Source organism: Schistocerca americana, chromosome 1, assembly GCF_021461395.2.
Source record: "Schistocerca americana isolate TAMUIC-IGC-003095 chromosome 1, iqSchAmer2.1, whole genome shotgun sequence".
In the NCBI taxonomy this organism is placed as follows: domain Eukaryota; kingdom Metazoa; phylum Arthropoda; class Insecta; order Orthoptera; family Acrididae; genus Schistocerca; species Schistocerca americana.
This window is the reverse complement of record NC_060119.1, coordinates 419,659,149-419,678,311: the sequence shown is the minus strand read 5'-3', so window position 1 is coordinate 419,678,311 and position 19,163 is coordinate 419,659,149. Positions and strand designations below refer to the sequence as shown.

The 19,163-nt window shown below is 40.2% G+C and overlaps 1 protein-coding gene across 3 annotated transcripts in view; it reads right to left on the bottom strand.

Moving 5' to 3' along the window:
* Positions 1-19,163, bottom strand: part of LOC124602326 (CLIP domain-containing serine protease B9-like) — a 188,210-nt gene that overhangs the window by 30,788 nt on the left and 138,259 nt on the right. For all 3 annotated transcript variants that reach the window (XM_047136314.1, XM_047136315.1, XM_047136316.1), the window contains exons 4-5: positions 4,603-4,705; positions 4,313-4,491 (exon numbers count right to left, since the gene is read on the bottom strand). In XM_047136314.1, coding sequence (XP_046992270.1) covers positions 4,313-4,491; positions 4,603-4,705 — 282 coding nt within the window. The remainder of the gene's footprint in view (positions 1-4,312; positions 4,492-4,602; positions 4,706-19,163) is intronic.

The window sequence follows — 19,163 nt, the reverse complement described above, 5'->3', positions numbered from 1 at the left end:
TTCTCATCCTTATAATTCTCTTCTGGTTTTTTTGTGAATTTTTTCCAATACATCTTTGTAGGCAATGCTATCAGTTTTCTTGCTGCTCTGCTTAGTGTTTTCCATGCATTTCTGTTTTGTTTTGTTCTAGTTTTCAACTATGCTCTCCATTCAATACTTTTTTCCTTGTCTGCTTCTGCAATTGTCTCATTCCAATATTGAGATTCTTTGTGTCTGACTTGTCAATGTCCTTCCACATGTTTCTTCTGCCTTCTTGGCTGAGGCCTGTTTGCATATCCTTCAATCTTCTTCTACATCCTTCCTCTCATCTTTGGGAAGCTTATTCAGTTTTCAGCATTTGCTATTACTTGTCTTAACCCCTCCCCCCTCCCCCCCCCCTTCTGAATTTCAAATTTCTTCAATGTTCCTACCAACAGTCAGTGCTTGCTGTTGAGGTTAATGCTTGGTACACTTTCACTTCTGTCAGGCATCTTCTGATTAATTCAGTTATTATTGTTTAGTCTGTTACAGATTTACATTGCAAATTTCAGCTGTATATGGTAAACTTATGACTGTCCCTTTGCTTATACCATCCATTACCAATAAACCATTTACTTCTCAGGTATGTATAGTAAGACCTCTCCATCATTTCTGTTATCTTCTCTAGAATTAAAGTCTCCTATAATCACCATCTTGTTATATGTCACAGACTCCTCCAGTTGATTGATAAACTCTTTCTTGTCATCTGTTGCTCATCCTATTTGAGGAGCATACACCTGGATTACATCAAGAATATTTATTTATATCATTATCTTAACTTCAATTATTCTGTTGCACACAGTTCCCAGGTGAAGTACTTTGTTCACCATTTTTTTATTATAGTCTGACAGCATTTCTTCTTTTACCTCTCTCTGTCCATCACATTTTATATCTTTTTTTCCAGCAACTTCCTGCCAATCGTTTCTTACTTCATGTAGTCCCATTATCAGTAACTTCCTCTCTGTCATTATCCATGTGATTTCCTGAATTCTTGCATCCTTTTCTAAGGACACAACATTAATAGTCCCAATTCTTATATTTTTCTTCAGATAAATCCATCTTTCATTGGAGTCATGTTGGTCATTGTATGTGACAGGTCTAGTCAAAGGCTTTGTTACTTCCAGAACCAGTTTTGGTCCGAGTCTCATTTGGGTTTTGAAAACAAATGTATTATCCACTACTGGCTTGGTGGGCCTATCGTAGGTTCATCAGAGCCCCATCAGCAGTCATGTTTCATGGGTCCCTCTCCACAAAGTCCACCATGCCAAGCAACAGCACGAGCGGCCACCAGCAATGGCGCAGTCAGCTGCGGCCCCCTCTCACTCCATCTCACTCCACACCACCTTGCCTCCAAGCTTCCTCACTATGCTGGTACCAAGTTACTTACAGGGATGCCGCATGCAGCTGTCATGCACCTTGTGCCTACCCAAATGATTACGGAGGGCACATTTAGGCATCACGTCCCGCCACACTCCTTCATGGTGCATACCGTCCAATGCTGCACCACTCGCTCCAGCAGCGCAACGCCTCATCTCATCCTATTGTTCCGGGCTTGAACAAGTTCAGCACAACACTGTTCTCTGCCTCCTTTTTTTATGCTTTCCACATGTGCATCTCTGCTTGAGCATATTACTACACGGCTCTCTGATTTGTTAGATGTGCGCGCACAAATCGACGATTTCCACACCCAGAACGATGCGTTACACACCCGCATTGCCTCTGCCTCAGCTGAATTATCACACGCATGGTGCACGATACATCACCTATATGCAGAACTGCAGCAAGTTGAACCAACACATTCATCTACTATGTCTTCTCACCACATTGCTCCTGTGTCGAGCATTCCATTGACTGCTCCTGTTTCCACATTGCCGCAGATGAATCTCCAAGATGCACCTGTTTGCGCTACTTGGGATTCCTTGCATCGCTTGGCTTCTGTGCCGTGCCTTCCTTCATTGACTACAGCCGACGCCCCGGCCACACTGCCCCAACTCGGCAAGGTCAGTGAACTGCCGTTGCATGTGGTCCTCCTCATGCTCCCCCTCACTGGTCTCCCTTTGCAGGTATCAGCTATCGGTAATGGCACTTGTCATAGGATTTGCACCACAGACAGTCCGCCTGTACGTTATAAGACTAGGTGCCTTAATGCTTCCAAACTTCTGCACATAAAAGAAATTGTTCAGGATTTGTTGGCTTCAGGCGTGCTCTGCCCCTCCGATAGCAACTGGTCTTCACCTATCCACCTTTTTCCTAAAAAGGCCGGCTCCTTACACACGTGAGGGAACTACAGGTCCCTTAATGCTCACACAATTATTGATAACTATCCCATTCCTCATATCCAGGATTTCATGTAAATACTACATGGTTCTAAGTTGTTCTCTGTTTTAGATTGTTCAAGGCATACCATCAAATCCCTATACATCCATCAGATATTCCGAAGATGGCCATCATCACACCCTTCGGACTATTTGCATACTGTTACATGCCTTACAGTTTGAAAAATGCTGCACTGACATGACAGCAGTTCACTTATTCCATTTTACTACCTTTGCCATTTGCTTACGCTTACTTAGGTGACATACTGATCTTTTCCTCCTCTCCTGAGGAGCATCAAGTTGACCTTGATGCAGTCCATTTGGCCCTCACTGCCAATGGCCTGATGATCAACCATGATAAATCTCAACTCTGTTACACATCAGTTACATTCCTAGGCCATACTGTCTCTGCCGACGACCTCTGACTGACGAATTCTCATGTCAAAACCATATTTGATCTCCCTCTTCCTGAAGATTATGCTCAACTCCACCATTTTCTGGGTATGGCAAACTTCTATCGCCACCATATCCCTCAGGCTGCCTCTGTCCAATTGGCCCTCACTGATGCCTTCTCTGGCAAAAATACCACAGGGAAATGGAAGTTGGACTGGACCAAACACATGCTCAATGCATTACGTAATCTTAAAACTGCCCTCACCAAATCCATCACACTTGCCCACCCTGACCCTGAGGCCTGTGTTTTGATCATGACCAATGCCAGTGACGCATCTGTGAGTGCTGTTTTTCAACAGTACACTGCTGACTCCATCCTACTGCTTCACTTCTTTTCCAAGAAACTGACTATGAGCCAGTGTAAGTGATCGGCTTTCGACCATGAGCTTCTGGCGGTGTACGAGGCAATTAAACACTTCTGTACTGACCTCAAGGGGTGACCTTACATGATCTACTTGGATCACAAGCCTCTCATGGACGCTATTCATAACCCAGTTAAGAACCTTCTGCAGAGACATATCCGCCATAAGGATTGTATCAGTCAGCATTCTTCCGATGCCTGCTATATTTGAAGTGCGGAGGATGTTGTGGCAGACTACCTATCATACATCTGTGTGCTAACTGCACCGCTGAACTTGGATGAGCTCACCCGAGTTCAGACTGAAGACAATAATACACAGCAATTAGTTTCGGACAATGAGTCATCGCTCGCTGTCCAACTTCATGTCCTGCATTAGTCGACAACCCCAGTCCTTTGAGACATCTCCATAGGCACTCCTTGCCTCTTAGTACCCTCTGCTCTTTGGCGTGGGGTCTTTAATGCTTTGCACAACTTGACCCACCCTCGAATGCGGGCCTTGATGAGGCTGGTTACTGAACTCTTCATCTGGCCTGGTGTGAAGCACAACTGCGGCACTTGGACTCATTCGTGCATCCCATACCAGTGTATCAAGGTCCGCAGGCATGCTCAACCTCCATTAGGCAAGTTCAACATTCATTTCATAGAAGTGGCATCCCAAATCTTTGTTACATTGAGCTAACTGGCATTGCAAGGTACAGCCTGAAGTATACTGCTTATTTGAAAAACATCACTCAATATCAACAGTTCTAAAAACATTGACTGCAACTTAAATCCAAGTGGAAAATATTCAAAATGCTTCCCGATAATCTAAATTCTCTATATGTAACTGAAAGATATATTTTATCATATCATTTGAGGTGGCTCTACCTCACAGCACTGAATTATGAACTGCACCTGGATAAATGTTCATCGGCCTAATCAGAACACGAGTTTAAGACCAATATCTAATTTTTGTGCTCCATAATGGCTGTTAATAGTCTTAATCCATCTATTATCCACATTACCTTTTTTCTTAAACTAACTTTCATGCAGCATACCACAGCAGAACTTAATTGCCTTTATACATTTTTGTTTGTTACTTCAAGAATAAACTTTTTAGGAAGGCTGAGTACACTATTCATCTAATACCGTAAAGTATAAAAAATGATTGTTTTGTTTTATGTACCTGTATATGGGATATCTGAACTGACTCTGACCAAGGCTATATCATTTTTACGGAATGGATTATTATACTTTGGATGGATAACAGTGCTTTCAACTTCTCTCTCAACCACAGGATCAGCACAGTACTCTTCACAGTCAGGGTTTGTAGACAAATTGAGCTCACCTAAACGAACAGTTTTCCTGTAACAGGAATATAAAACAAAGCATGCTCACCAAATATTTTAGACATTTAATACAGGAACACATTTTTAAAAATTATGACAAGAATTGTAATTTCATAATACAACTTACAATCTCTGGTTTTCAACAGAAACACAGTGAGCAGCTGTTAAGATGTATCTCTTGTTAATAACGGTTCCTCCACATGAGAATACAGTTGAACCTGGGGTTCTACCTATTTGAAATTCATGAAACAATAACATGTATTTTAGATAGGAAAACATTAAGTACATGTTTGATAAGAAGATTAGTACAATATCATTTATTTTTAATGAAAATAGATTCTGAATTCTGTAAAGTGTTTTTTTAACTATTTCTTCCTTCACCTGATGAGGAACCCAATAATTTGTTTCATCTCAAGGACACTATTGATTTTGTTGTGTAGCTATAAATTCTTCATACATGTGAACAAAATCACAAACATATTATTTCATAGCTGAAAATACCTTTTTGTTCACAAGGATTCCCTTACACAAGAAGCAAGAGAACAATTCAGTAAAACTAAATTTCTTGATAAATACAGAGGTCATACATGGCACTGAGATGATTGGAAAATTACATTGTTAAAGAGACTAGTCAATCTACTGTACATTTAGGAAAGGTAAGAGATTGCACTGAATTTCATTCTATTCCCTTATAATTTGTTAATCACTCTAACACATCTAGAATGGCAAAGTTCTCAGACATTTTCATAGTGTCATCTTCCATCAACACAGGCTACATCCCTTTGACTTATTTCTGCTTTCAGGCTACAGCCAGTACTACAGTAACAGTCTCTCATTGGTATGCGCAAGTCTGGACCAAGGGTGAATATAGAAACATTAGTGACAAATGTATAAGTTTGACGCTGAAATTGCAAAGCTGGTATTAATGACTTACAAAATCCACAATGCATAATCGACTACCACAACCACTCACTATGAAGCCCTACTCACTCAATGTTCACAAATTGATCTCAACCTTGCTTAGAACTGGACTTGTGTGAAGAATTCTATTTGGATTGTGTGTATTGCTTCTTGGGTTGATACTATAGTACAGAAATGCTCACACAACTAGCAGCTCTTTAGCCCTTCTGATTGTGGACTTAGTACAGACCACAAAATTTCCACACTCACCACTGGTCTCATATGCACTCCACCTTTTACAGCATCAGGAATGGCACTAATATGCCAAGAGACACTCAATCTGTGCACAGCTGATCTAATGTTTTAGAGGTGCAGCAGCAGTACTTGATGCTGCAATAACAGCAACACTGTCATCAACAGTACCAGCTGGAGAACCTATAGAAACAGCAGATGAGCTACTAAAGTACACAAACAAGTAGCATGAAGTCCAGTTGATAACAGCACTGCATGTTGATATGTCAACATTGACAATACCTACATTTAGATCAGATGAGGAAAATGTGGAATACCTATCTGCAGTCAGATTTTGCTGTTTTGTAATATTTCCAGTTCTAGAATCAATCAGCATTGCTGTTGTCTCTTAGTAGTCAGATTTATGAGCTGGTTAGCAAATTATGGCTGCTTGTAGAGACCAGTAGTTTGTCATTCGATGACTTTTGCAAGTTGCTGTCCTCACATTTTCAGATGTATACAGGGGTAGTAGCTGCTAGTCTGAGATTTAACCAGTATCAGAAAGAAATGAATCAATTTTACAGAGCCTGGGCCACTGACTTACAGGGTTTTGGTTGACAACATAACTTTCTGTTCTCACAGTTAAGACATCCTACACGGAGTCTTTAATTCAAGATATTGCTTTAATTCAAGATATTGCTCTTGACCAGCGCATTTGCCATATCACTACAAGAAAAACCAGTCCTAATCACGGTGAGGTTCTTATGATAGCTCAGTCTTTTGAAATTTCATCAGCTGCACAATGTAAATTCAAAGTTGACTTAGGCATAGCAAAAGATCAACATCAACAATGACCTTCCCACACTTACGATGATTAAGAATTTGGTTAGTAATTCTTCCTGAACAGTGTCTGAAACAACAGTATAGCACTGTATCTCTTCAAGTATGCGTATTAAAAACTGCACCTCCACAACACTTAATACAGATAAAAATTAAGTTAGCAGTATTGTAGTAGTTGTAAGTCACAAAGTTAGATGAAAAATGGGAGTCACATATTGAGTGGGCATGGCGATGTTGCCACTGTAAAAGCCAACCAAAGACTTCACCTTGGTATGGCAAATAACTGCACAGCTACAGAGGCCAATAACAGAATTTCAGTTAAACTGATGATCCCACTGTTCATCAACCACATTGAGATTGAATTCAATGTGGGTACTCTGTATCCTTAATCAACGCTGAAATATATTGGTGTATCACCTCTCTGCTTTTGGTGGCAAGAAGACAATGTGTGTTAACACTCAGTCACCAGTGTAATGCTTTAAATGACTATATAACGTTTAAGCCAACTGTACGTTAAGTGTGTAAGTGTGAGCCACTCTTTAACCAGTAGCACCTGACATTAGATGTCTTCACAGTATTATTGGTTTTCAGATACAAAATTCAATAAATTTTATTTCTAACTGTATTATGTTTAGTAGCTTGGAATCCTTGTTTAAGGAATACTCTGATTTATTTAAAAATGACCTGGGAGTGCCACAAAACTTTCAAGTTCACATTTCTTCAACACCTAATGCTATTACTCATTTTTTCCATACCAGGCACAAGGCATTTTCAATGCAGAAAGCAGTTAGACCTGAACACAATCATGAACAGGATTCAACTGTGCCAACACCAGTTACATTACACCAGTAGATCTCACCCATTGTAGTGATTAAAACGTCTAACGTCACAATATGAATTTGTGTTAGTTGTAAGTCACTTATCAATATACAATCTAACACACATGTTTATCCAATTCTGCACCCTGAAGCAAAGCTTATGAGGGGGGGGGGGGGGGGGGGGGTGAACTATATATTAATAGAGCAAGCTGTTGAGTATCTGCACTTACCTGTAAGTGTAGACTCAAAGTGTTTCATTGCATTAAATATGCCATTCAGTGAATACAAAAGTTGTCATTGCATCAGCAATATTCTAAAAGTATTTGGAACTGTTGATGCAAGGGGTCTCACAACCTGCTAATTGTCTTGATATAACAATTACCACAGGGACTATCTGGAATGGAACCTGACAAATTTACACAAATATTTGAAAAACTGCAAAAAGTAGGCTCAAAATCTGAAAGAGCTCCACTCATTCTTGTATAAAATCAACTATTACAACAAATTCACACTGAACTTCAAACAAAAGTATGCTTCCTGCCTGACCGCATTTATACCAGAGAGATATTTATTTCTTGAGACAAGTGTCTCACTACTTGACATAGACACCAACACTTAAGACCCTTGATGGTTTTGAGCAACCTATCACATACACTTCAAACATATTATTAATGACATAGGTGAACTATGGGTACATTGGAAAGAGCCACTGGCATAACATGGTTTTGTATTTTTCTTTTTACATGGGACCAAACTTCACCTTATTACATGCCCAAGCCATTAATGTCACATGTTGGCCCCAGGGGACCTATCCAATAAAATGGCACAGTGACTGCGTGGTAGGTCACGTTCTTAAGCAGTTATCATTATGGGATTCACTACTGACCTACTTCTCAATCACCACAGAATTCTGAAATGACACTTTGTTGTCAACCAGCCGGAAACTTTCATGAGCCATTGTGCAAATTCCCATTAACAGCACAGGAACTGGCAAAATCAGGGTTGATATCTAAACAAAATAATATGTCACAGTCGTTTTATCACAATGATAAAACCACAGTTTTGGCCCTATAGGTTTACCATTAATCAAACAAAACCATGGATTTGGCACCATGAATTACTATTTATTGCCCCACAAACTACAATTTAGCCAGGGAGTGCTTCCACTGGTCTCAGTACAATTTAAGTGTTGATCCTAACCCAAACTCTGATCTTACATTCCCCAACTATTATATGTGGCACACTCAGGGATGACTGAAATGGAGGCATTGATGAGGCAACCTGTATAGTTGCCAGGCACTGATCCTGATATTATCATGTAGTCTGGGTCTAAAAACCAAGTGCACAAAACCAATAAGCTCCAATACAGCCATTTTCCACTGATCTATTATGTTATACACACACATCACTTTCACAGGCCCACTCATTGTGATTCTCTTCGGAATCTTCCATAAATTGTCTATGTTGTCATGATAGTTATGGTTATGATACGAACACTACCAACTATATTTTCTACAGAGGGATCACACATCATAGCGTCAGATATAGGATCACAATTCATATATAACAAATTCTGCTCAATTAACAAAAGGTAAATTAACAAAAGGTAAACATATCTGGCCATAACTCCTTTTTACCAGCATTCAATACTTAGGCAGATTGGCTGCCCCAAATGTTAAACACCCAGATGAATAAGATAATGACAATAACCTCTCAGAAAGCTGTGACATTCTTCTGAACTTCCTACAATTCCAAAGCAGTACAGAGGCAGTAGGATGGCTACGATATTACACTGGCAAGACTCAATATCAAGAGCGTGCATAAAATCATAATTGGACCCCTCTATCAAGCACCAGACTCACTTCCTGATGTAACTTAAGAGTAAATCTCAGTTCGCTATTATGTAAGTTCCACAATCATACTGTAATCACTGGAGGAGACTTTAATCATCCAACAAGCAATTAAGATAATTACAGTTCTGTCAGTGGACAGTGTGACAAGACATCCTATGAAACATTACTAAAAGCCTTCTCTGAAAAAGTCTAGAGCTGATGGTTCACAACTTCACTCATGATGGAAATAAATTAGATCTAATGGCAACAAGTAGACCTGACCTCTTTGAGGCTGTTCACATTGAAACTGGTACCAGTGACCATGAGGTGATTGTGGCAGTATTGATTACTAAGGTACAAAGGCAACTAAAACATGTAGTAAGATTTATATTTTCGGTAAACCAGGTAAAGAAGCTGTTGTCCCACATCTTGGTGAGGAACTCAAAACTTTTAGCTTAGGACAGGAGCATCTAGATGAACTATGGCTCCACTTTTAAAAAATAATTAACCATACACTGGAAAATATGTACAAACTACAACAGTTCATCATGGGAGGGACCCTCCATAGCATACAGTCACAGTAAAGAAACTCCTAAAAAAAGAGAGAGCACTCATAATGGTGTAAAACAAATCATGGGACTCTAGACAGATGTCACATGAAACATGTTTGGCTGCTGAAAGGGCAATGCATGAAGCATTTGATGACTAGTGTGGCAAAATATTATCAAAAGATTCCTCACAAAACCCAAGGAAGTTCTGGACTTACATAATTGCTGTTAGTGCTATTAAAGGTAGTGTCCAGTCACTTACAGATGAGACAGAATGTGAAATCTAGGGCAGCAAAGACAAAAATAGAAATGATTTACTCCATTTTCAAATGTTCCTTTATGAAAGAAAACCCAGGAGAATTGCCTCAGTTTCATTCTCATATCACTGAAAAAATGAGTGAAACAAATATAGCATCAATGATGTTGAGAAACACATGAAAACATTAAAACTAAACTACGTTCCAGGGTCTGATGCAATCCCTATCATACTATATATACAATTTGCAGTTGACTTACCTCTTCTTTTAATGGTAATCTACTGTAGACCCCTGATACAAAAACCTTGCTCAGTAGTTATAAGAAACCACCGGTCACTTCCATCAACAAGAAGCACAGCAAAAACTGAGCCACAAAACTGTCATCTAATATCTCTGACTCCTATTTGCTGTAAAATCTTAGAACATATTCTATGCTCAAACATAATGACACAACTCAAACAGAACGAGCTCCTTAACCAATCAATTGGCGCTGATGAGTATGATACTATCATCATATCTTCCTCTGTTGTCAAATTAATTGTATTTTTATACAATGGCAACTGCTCCTTTCTTGGTGTCACAGATAGAATGGATCAGGTTATTGTTTAAATGTTATATAATTGTATATTTTGTAATCTATCATTATATTAGTTGTCATTGGCTTTTTTCGTTCCATGTTTGGAATATTGTTGCCATCATAACAGAGGAGAGATACACTACTGGCCATTAAAATTGCTACACCACAAAGATGACGTGCCACAGATGTGAAATTTAACCGACAGGAAGAAGATGCTGTGATATGCAAATGATTAGCTTTTCAGAGCATTCACACAAGGTTGGCACCGGTGGCAACACCTACAGCGTGCTGACATGAAGAAAGTTTCCAACCAGTTTCTCATACACAAACAGCAGTTAACTAACATTGCCTGGTGAAATGTTGTTGTGATGCCTCATATAAGGAGGAGAAATGTGCACCATGACGTTACCGACTTTGATAAAGTTCGGATTGTAGCCTATCACGATTGTGGTTTATCGTATCGCGACATTGCTGCTCGCGTTGGTCGAGATCCAGTGACTGTTAGCAGAATATGGAATCGGTGGGTTCAGGAGGGTAATACGGAACGCTGTGCTGGATCCCAATGGCCTCGTATCACTGGCAGTCGAGATGACAGGCATCTTATCCGCATGGCTGTAACAAATAGTGCAGCCACGTCTCGATCCCTGAGTCAACAGATGGGGATGTTTGCAAGACAACAACCATCTGCACGAACAGTTCGAAGACGTTTGCAGCAGCATGGACTATCAGCTTGGAGACCATGGCTGCGGTTACCCTTGACACTGCATCACAGACAGGAGTGCCTGCGATGGGGTACTCAATGACGAACCTGGGTGCACAAATGACAAAACGACATTTTTTTCGGATGAATCCAGGTTCTGTTTACAGCATCACGATGGTGGTCACATCTGTATTTGGTGACATCGTGGTGAATGCACATTGGAAGCGTGTATTTGTCATCGCCATACTGGCATACCCCCCCATGAACCATGGACCTTGCCGTTGGTGGGGAGGCTTGGGTGCCTTAGCGATACAGATGGCCGTACCATAGGTGCAACCACAACGGAGGGGTATCTGTTGAGAGACCAGACAAACATGTGGTTCCTGAAGAGGGGCAGCAGCCTTTTCAGTAGTTGCAGGGGCAACAGTCTGGATGATTGACTGATCTGCCCTTGTAACATTAACCAAAACGGCCTTGCTGTGCTGGTACTGCGAACGGCTGAAAGCAAGGGGAAACTACAGCTGTATTTTTTCCCAAGGACATGCAGCTTTACTGTATGATTAAATGATGATGGCGTCCACTTGGGTAAAATATTCCGGAGGTAAAATAGTCCCCCATTCGGATCTCCGGGCGGGGACTACTCAAGAGGACGTCGTTATCAGGAGAAAGAAAACTGGCGTTTTACAGGTCAGAGCGTGGAATGTCAGATCCCTTAATCGGGCAGGTAGGTTAGAAAATTTAAAAAGGGAAATGGATAGGTTAAAGTTAGATATAGTGGGAATTAGTGAAGTTCGGTGGCAGGAGGAACAAGACTTTTGGTCTGGTGATTACAGGGTTATAAATACAAAATCAAATAGGGGTAATGCAGGAGTAGGTTTAATAATGAATAAAAAAAAATAGGAGTGCGGGTTAGCTACTACAAACAGCATAGTGAACGCATTATTGTGGCCAAGATAGACACAAAGCCCATGCCTACTACAGTAGTACAAGTTTATATGCCAACTAGCTCTGCAGATGATGAAGAAATAGATGAAATGTATGACGAGATAAAAGAAATTATTCAGGTAGTGAAGGGAGACGAAAATTTAATAGCCATGGGTGACTGGAATTCGTCAGTAGGAAAAAGGAGAGAAGGAAACATAGTAGGTGAATATGGATTGGGGGGAAGAAATGAAAGAGGAAGCTGCCTTGTAGAATTTTGCACAGAGCATAACTTAATCCCCCCCCCCCCCCCCCATGAACCATGGACCTTGCCGTTGGTGGAGAGGTTTGCGTGCCTCAGCGATACAGATAGCCGTACCGTAGGTGCAACCACAACGGAGGGGTATCTGTTGAGAGGCCAGACAAACGTGTGGTTCCTGAAGAGGGGCAGCAGCCTTTTCAGTAGTTGCAAGGGCAACAGTCTGGATGATTGACTGATCTGGCCTTGTAACAATAACCAAAACGGCCTTGCTGTGCTGGTACTGTGAACGGCTGCAAGCAAGGGGAAACTACAGCCGTAATTTTTCCCGAGGGCATGCAGCTCTACTGTATGATTACATGATGATGGCGTCCACTTGGGTACAATATTCCGGAGGTAAAATAGTTCCCCATTCGGATCTCCAGGCGGGGACTACTCAAGAGGATGTCGTTATCAGGAGAAAGAAAACTGGCGTTCTACGGATCAGAGCGTGGAATGTCAGATCCCTTAATCGGGCAGGTAGGTTAGAAAATTTAAAAAGGGAAATGGATAGGTTGAAGTTCGGTGGCAGGAGGAACAAGACTTCTGGTCAGGTGACTACAGGGTTATAAACACAAAATCAAATAGGAATAATGCAGGAGTAGGTTTAATAATGAATAGGAAAATAGGAATGCGGGTAAGCTACTACAAACAGCATAGTGAACGCATTATTGTGGCCAAGATAGATACGAAGCCCACACCTACTACAGTAGTACAAGTTTATATGCCAACTAGCTCTGCAGATGACAAATAAATTGAAGAAATGTATGATGAAATAAAAGAAATTATTCAGATTGTGAAGGGAGACGAAAATTTAATAGTCATGGGTGACTGGAATTCGAGCGTAGGAAAAGGGAGAGAAGGAAACATAGTAGGTGAATATAGATTGGGGCTAAGAAATGAAAGAGGAAGCCGCCTGGTAGAATTTTGCACAGAGCACAACATAATCATAACTAACACTTGGTTTAAGAATCATGAAAGAAGGTTGTATACATGGAAGAACCCTGGAGATACTAAAAGGTATCAGATAGATTATATAATGGTAAGACAGAGATTTAGGAACCAGGTTTTAAATTGTAAGACATTTCCAGGGGCAGATGTGGATTCTGACCACAATCTATTGGCTATGAACTGCAGATTGAAACTGAAGAAACTGCAAAAAGGTGGGAACTTAAAGAGATGGGACCTGGATAAACTGAAAGAACCAGAGGTTGTAGAGAGTTTCAGGGAGAGCATAAGGGAACAATTGACAGGAATGGGGGAAAGAAATACAGTAGAAGAAGAATGGGTAGCTCTGAGGGATGAAGTAGTGAAGGCAGCAGATGATCAAGTAGGTAAAAAGACGAGGGCTAATAGAAAACCTTGGGTAACAGAAGAAATATTGAATTTAATTGATGAAAGGAGAAAATATAAAAATGCAGTAAATGAAGCAGGCAAAAAGGAATACAAACGTCTTAAAAATGAGATCGACAGGAAGTGCAAAATGGCTAAGCAGGGATGGCTAGAGGACAAATGTAAGGAGGTAGAGGATTGTCTCACTAGGGGTAAGATAGATACTGCCTACAGGAAAATTAAAGAGACCTTTGGAGGGAAGAGAACCACTTGTATGAATATCAAGAGCTCAGATGGCAACCCAGTTCTAAGCAAAGAAGGGAAGGCAGAAAGGTGGAAGGATAATATAGAGGGTTTATACAAGGGCAATGTACTTGAGGACAATATTATGGAAATGGAAGAGGATGTAGATGAAGGCGAAATGGGAAATAAGATACTGCGTGAAGAGATTGACAGAGCACTGAAAGACCTGAGTCGAAACAAGGCCCCGGGAGTAGACAACATTCCATTAGAACTACTGATGGCCTTGGGAGAGCCAGTCATGACAAAACTCTACCATCTGGTGAGCAAGATGTATGAGACAGGCGAAATACCCTCAGACTTCAAGAAGAATATAATAATTGCAATCCCAAAGAAAGCAGGTGTTGACAGATGTGAAAATTACCGAACTATCAGTTTAATAAGTCACAGCTGCAAAATACTAACGCGAATTCTTTACAGACAAATGGAAAAACTGGTAGAAGCGGACCTCGAGGAAGATCAGTTTGGATTCCGTAGAAATGTTGGAACACGTGAGGCAATACTAACCTTATGACTTGTCTTAGAAGAAAGATTAAGAAAAGGCAAACCTACGTTTCTAGCATTTGTAGACTTAGAGAAAGCTTTTGACAATGTTAACTGGAATACTCTCTTTCAAATTCTGAAGGTGGCAGGGGTAAAATACAGGGAGCGAAAGGCTATTTACAATTTGTACAGAAACCAGATGGCAGTTATAAGAGTCGAGGGGCATGAAAGGGAAGCAGTGGTTGGGAAAGGAGTGAGACAGGGTTGTAGCCTCTCCCCGATGTTATGCAATCTGTATATTGAGCAAGCAGTAAAGGAAACAAAAGAAAAATTTGGAGTAGGTATTAAAATTCATGGAGAAGAAGTAAAAACTTTGAGGTTTGCCGATGACATTGTAATTCTGTCAGAGACAGCAAAGGACCTCGAAGAGCAGCTAAACGGAATGGACAGTGTCTTGAAAGGAGGATATAAGATGAACATCAACAAAAGCAAAGCGAGGATAATGGAATGTAGTCAAATTAAATCGGGTGATGCTGAGGGAATTAGATTAGGAAATGAGACACTTAAAGTAGTAAAGGAGTTTTGCTATTTAGGGAGTAAAATAACTGATGATGGTCGAAGTAGAGAGGATATAAAATGTAGACTGGCAACGGCAAGGAAATCGTTTCTGAAGAAGAGAAATTTGTTAACATCGAGTATAGATTTAAGTGTCAGAAGTCGTTTCTGAAAGTATTTGTATGGAGTGTAGCCATGTATGGAAGTGAAATATGGACGATAACTAGTTTGGACAAGAAGAGAATAGAAGCTTTCGAAATGTGGTGCTACAGAAGAATGCTGAAGATAAGGTGGGTAGATCACGTAACTAATGAGGAGGTATTGAATAGGATTGGGGAGAAGAGAAGTTCGTGGCACAACTTGACTAGAAGAAGGGATTGGTTGGTAGGACATGTTTTGAGGCATCAAGGAATCACAAATTTAGCATTGGAGGGCAGCGTGGAGGGTAAAAATCGTAGAGGGAGACCAAGAGATGAATACACTAAGCAGATTCAGAAGGATGTAGGTTGCAGTAAGTACTGGGAGATGAAGAAGCTTGCACAGGATAGAGTAGCATGGAGAGCTGCATCAAACCAGTCTCAGGACTGAAGATCACAACAACAACAACACACTGGCATACCACATGAAGTGATGGTACGGGGTGCCATTGGTTACACGTATCAGCCACCTCTTGTTCGCATTAATGGCACTTTGAACAGTGGACATTACATTTCAGATGTGTTACGACCCATGGCTCTATCCTTCATTCAATCTCTGCGAAACCCTACATTTCAGCAAGATAATGCACGATCGCATGTTGCAGTTCCTGTACGGGCCTTTCTGGATACAGAACATGTTTGACTGCTGCCATGGCCAGCTCATCCTCCAGATCTCTCATGAATTGAAAACGTCTGGTCAATGGTGGCCGAGCAACTGGCTCGTCACAATACGCCAGTCACTACTCTTAATGAACTGTGGTATCGTGTTGAAGCTGCAAGGGCAGCTGTACCTGTACACACCATCCAAGCTCTGTTTGACTCAATGCCCAGGTGTATCAAGGCCGTTATTACGGCCAGAGGTGGTTGTTCTGGGTACTGATTTCTCAAGATCTATGCACCCAAATTGCATGAAAATGTAATCACATGTCAGTTCTAGTATAATATATTTGTCCAAAGAATACCCGTTTATCATCTGCATTTCTTCTTGGTGTAGCAATTTTAATGGCCAGTAGTGTAGATAAATGGTATGAATAAACCAGAGAGGATTAACTGAAGAATTAATCCCAAAGAGACCAAAAAGAGCGACGTGAAGGTAATAAAATGTATGACATATTGCTTGTGTAACTGCGCTTAGTAGCGCCTCTTCCAAGAGTAGCCATAGCACCTTTTCCAACTTAATCCCAGTTTGACGCAGTCTTTTCAAAGAGGTACTTATTTATGTTAAGACATTATTTTGATGTTGAGGAGTGTATGAATGCTAATAATGAGTTGTAGTATATGCCAGTGACGCACTACAGATCAGGCTGTGAAGTAGTATCATCATAATTATGAAAAAGATGTTTTATTCCACAATTTTCAGTTGTTTATTTATTTTATTGAAAGTAGCAAAAACGAGTGCAACAGATATGTCCTTTGTTGGTATTCCATTAGCAAATATGAAGTGACAAGAGGTCACTGACATGGACATAACAACAAATAACAGGGAAGTTGAAAATGGTCACTGTGACAATCAACTATACCCTTTAAATGCTATGGAGACAGATGACAGTAATGTTGTAATCTGTGATGCTACCATGATTATGATAGATGCAATGGCTTTTCAGTTTTCGTGGGAAGCATTTTCTCTCATGCTGAAAATGAAAGGTGCAATAGTATGGATTCATGAAATTATACTTACCCTGTGACACAGACACCTAATGGGAATATAACTGAATGAAATATGGTGGGCCCACAAGGTACCCCAAACCATGATGCAATTAATGCAAGAGATACTTTGATGTGAAATTCAGTACTCGAGCTCAACAAATCAATGATTTAAAAAATGATTTTACAAAGAAACAAAAGCAAACAATGTAGAAAATTTGCTGAAAAACATATGTAACATTTTAACACACTTAAAACTTATGGTCTTAAAGTTAATTTAACACAGCAGTTCAATGACTTCAGTCAAAATTTACGTACTGACCTGCCCAATGAATTAACGAGTAAACTTGTAAACAGCAGAAAGGAATTAAAAGCAATGTTATTTACTGACTTATCTCACAATATAAATAACTTGAATCAAAGAATGTACTCTGTAGATGAGCCACAAAGACAATTGGCAGGCAAGTTAAAAGGTGTAAGTCATTTACAAACAAAAATGCAACACGCACAATCACAAATATGTAAGAATCTGGACATCCCAACAGGCGCTGTAAACAAGTTGCAATCAGTATGTCACGGTTTGCCAGAAGAGGTACATGAATTATCATTGAAACTAGATAATTTAAATTTAAACAGTCAGTTTGTGCAAAAAGAGCTGAAAGAACTGACATGGATGTAACAGAATTAAAGGATAGGGCTGGAGCAGGTATGTTAGACAAAGTTACTACCCTGGTGCAAAAGTAGTTCAGGAACATAGAACTTATGTGGAAGTAGTTGAGGAAGTGATGAAGGCAAAAGAGAATGAACTATTAGCTAGGACAGATTCGGGCATTAAAGCAGCAGAGGAAAAGTTGTGGAGCAGACTAATCAATGTTGCAAAAGTAATAGAAAAAAATCTGATGCCAAGCAGTCAAGTGCCGTAAGACTGAATAAATAATCCTAGTACCTATCTGCAATTTGTTACAAGCCCATCATGTGAAGTAGACAGAAGTTACAAGGTGCAGCAGGTACTGCTGACTACTGTACCTGTTGCATATCCGTGCTCAGAATATAATCCCATGTACCACAACAAAGCCACACCGGCAACAGACATTCCTGCATGTCTTTCCACCCGATTAGCAGATGAAGGTTTATTAAAGTATAGACAGTTCCCTATTTTTGCATCAGAAGGTAAAAGAATGAATCTGATGGTATTCATAAGAGCCTTTCATAATGTGTTGCCTAGAAACTGGAAGGACACATAAAAGATCCATTTTGTTGTAGGATACATGGAAGGCAATGTCTTGCTATGAGCCATGGGCATGGCAGAAAGATGTTACACTTATGAACAGTTTGAGAGAACAGTTTTGGACAAATTTTGGTCTGCCATAGTACAGGAGACATTGTGCCATGGAGTTTTTAATCCATCACCATTCAGTAGCAAAATCAGGGGCTAAGAAAATATTTTGAGAAGCATTTAAATAAAATTCAATACCGGATGAATCTAGCCTCCCATATGGAAGTGTTAAGGATTTTGAAAAGTCAACTGCCTGCCCACATGTGTGAAAAATTAATTTCAGTTCCAGAATATGAAAGAGTATTTTTTATAATTACTCGATTCTATTGATCTTATTTATGAGGAAGCGCAAGTGCAAACAAAATGTCAGCACACAGATTGAGCCCCCAGGATTTAGCAAACAGCAAGGTGGTAATGGTAACTATATACAACACAGTTGTCAACAATACACATCTCAAAGTAATGGTAGTGGGAACCATTTTGGCAATGGGAATGGCCAAAAATATAAACACAGCCACAAGACCAATCAAGCACAAAATTTTAACTGATCGGGCTGTACTGATCAGAGAGGGTACAGCTAACATGTGGACAATGCAGTGCTGACTGGTGGCAATAACCAGTGCAGCAGTTGGCAAGGACAAAACGCAAGCAGACAATTAAACAATCCATCAAAAACTGGTTATAGCCAACATAACCACAATTACATTTTAACAGTGGGCTAGGCCATCAATATTTCAGATCAGGAGCTGCACAAGACACCAACTGAAGGAGACAAGCCCACAATGTACACTTAGTTGATATCACCTCAAATAAGGAGATCAGTACTCCAGTTAGCCAGGAAAACTTAAACAGGTACTGATGGACCTCCATTCGATGACCAATGGAGAGGATGGAGGCATGAAGCTAATTAAAAACTGTTTCATCATACAGGGTGTCCCAGCTATTGTCCACCCAAAATATCTCTGGAACAATAACAGCT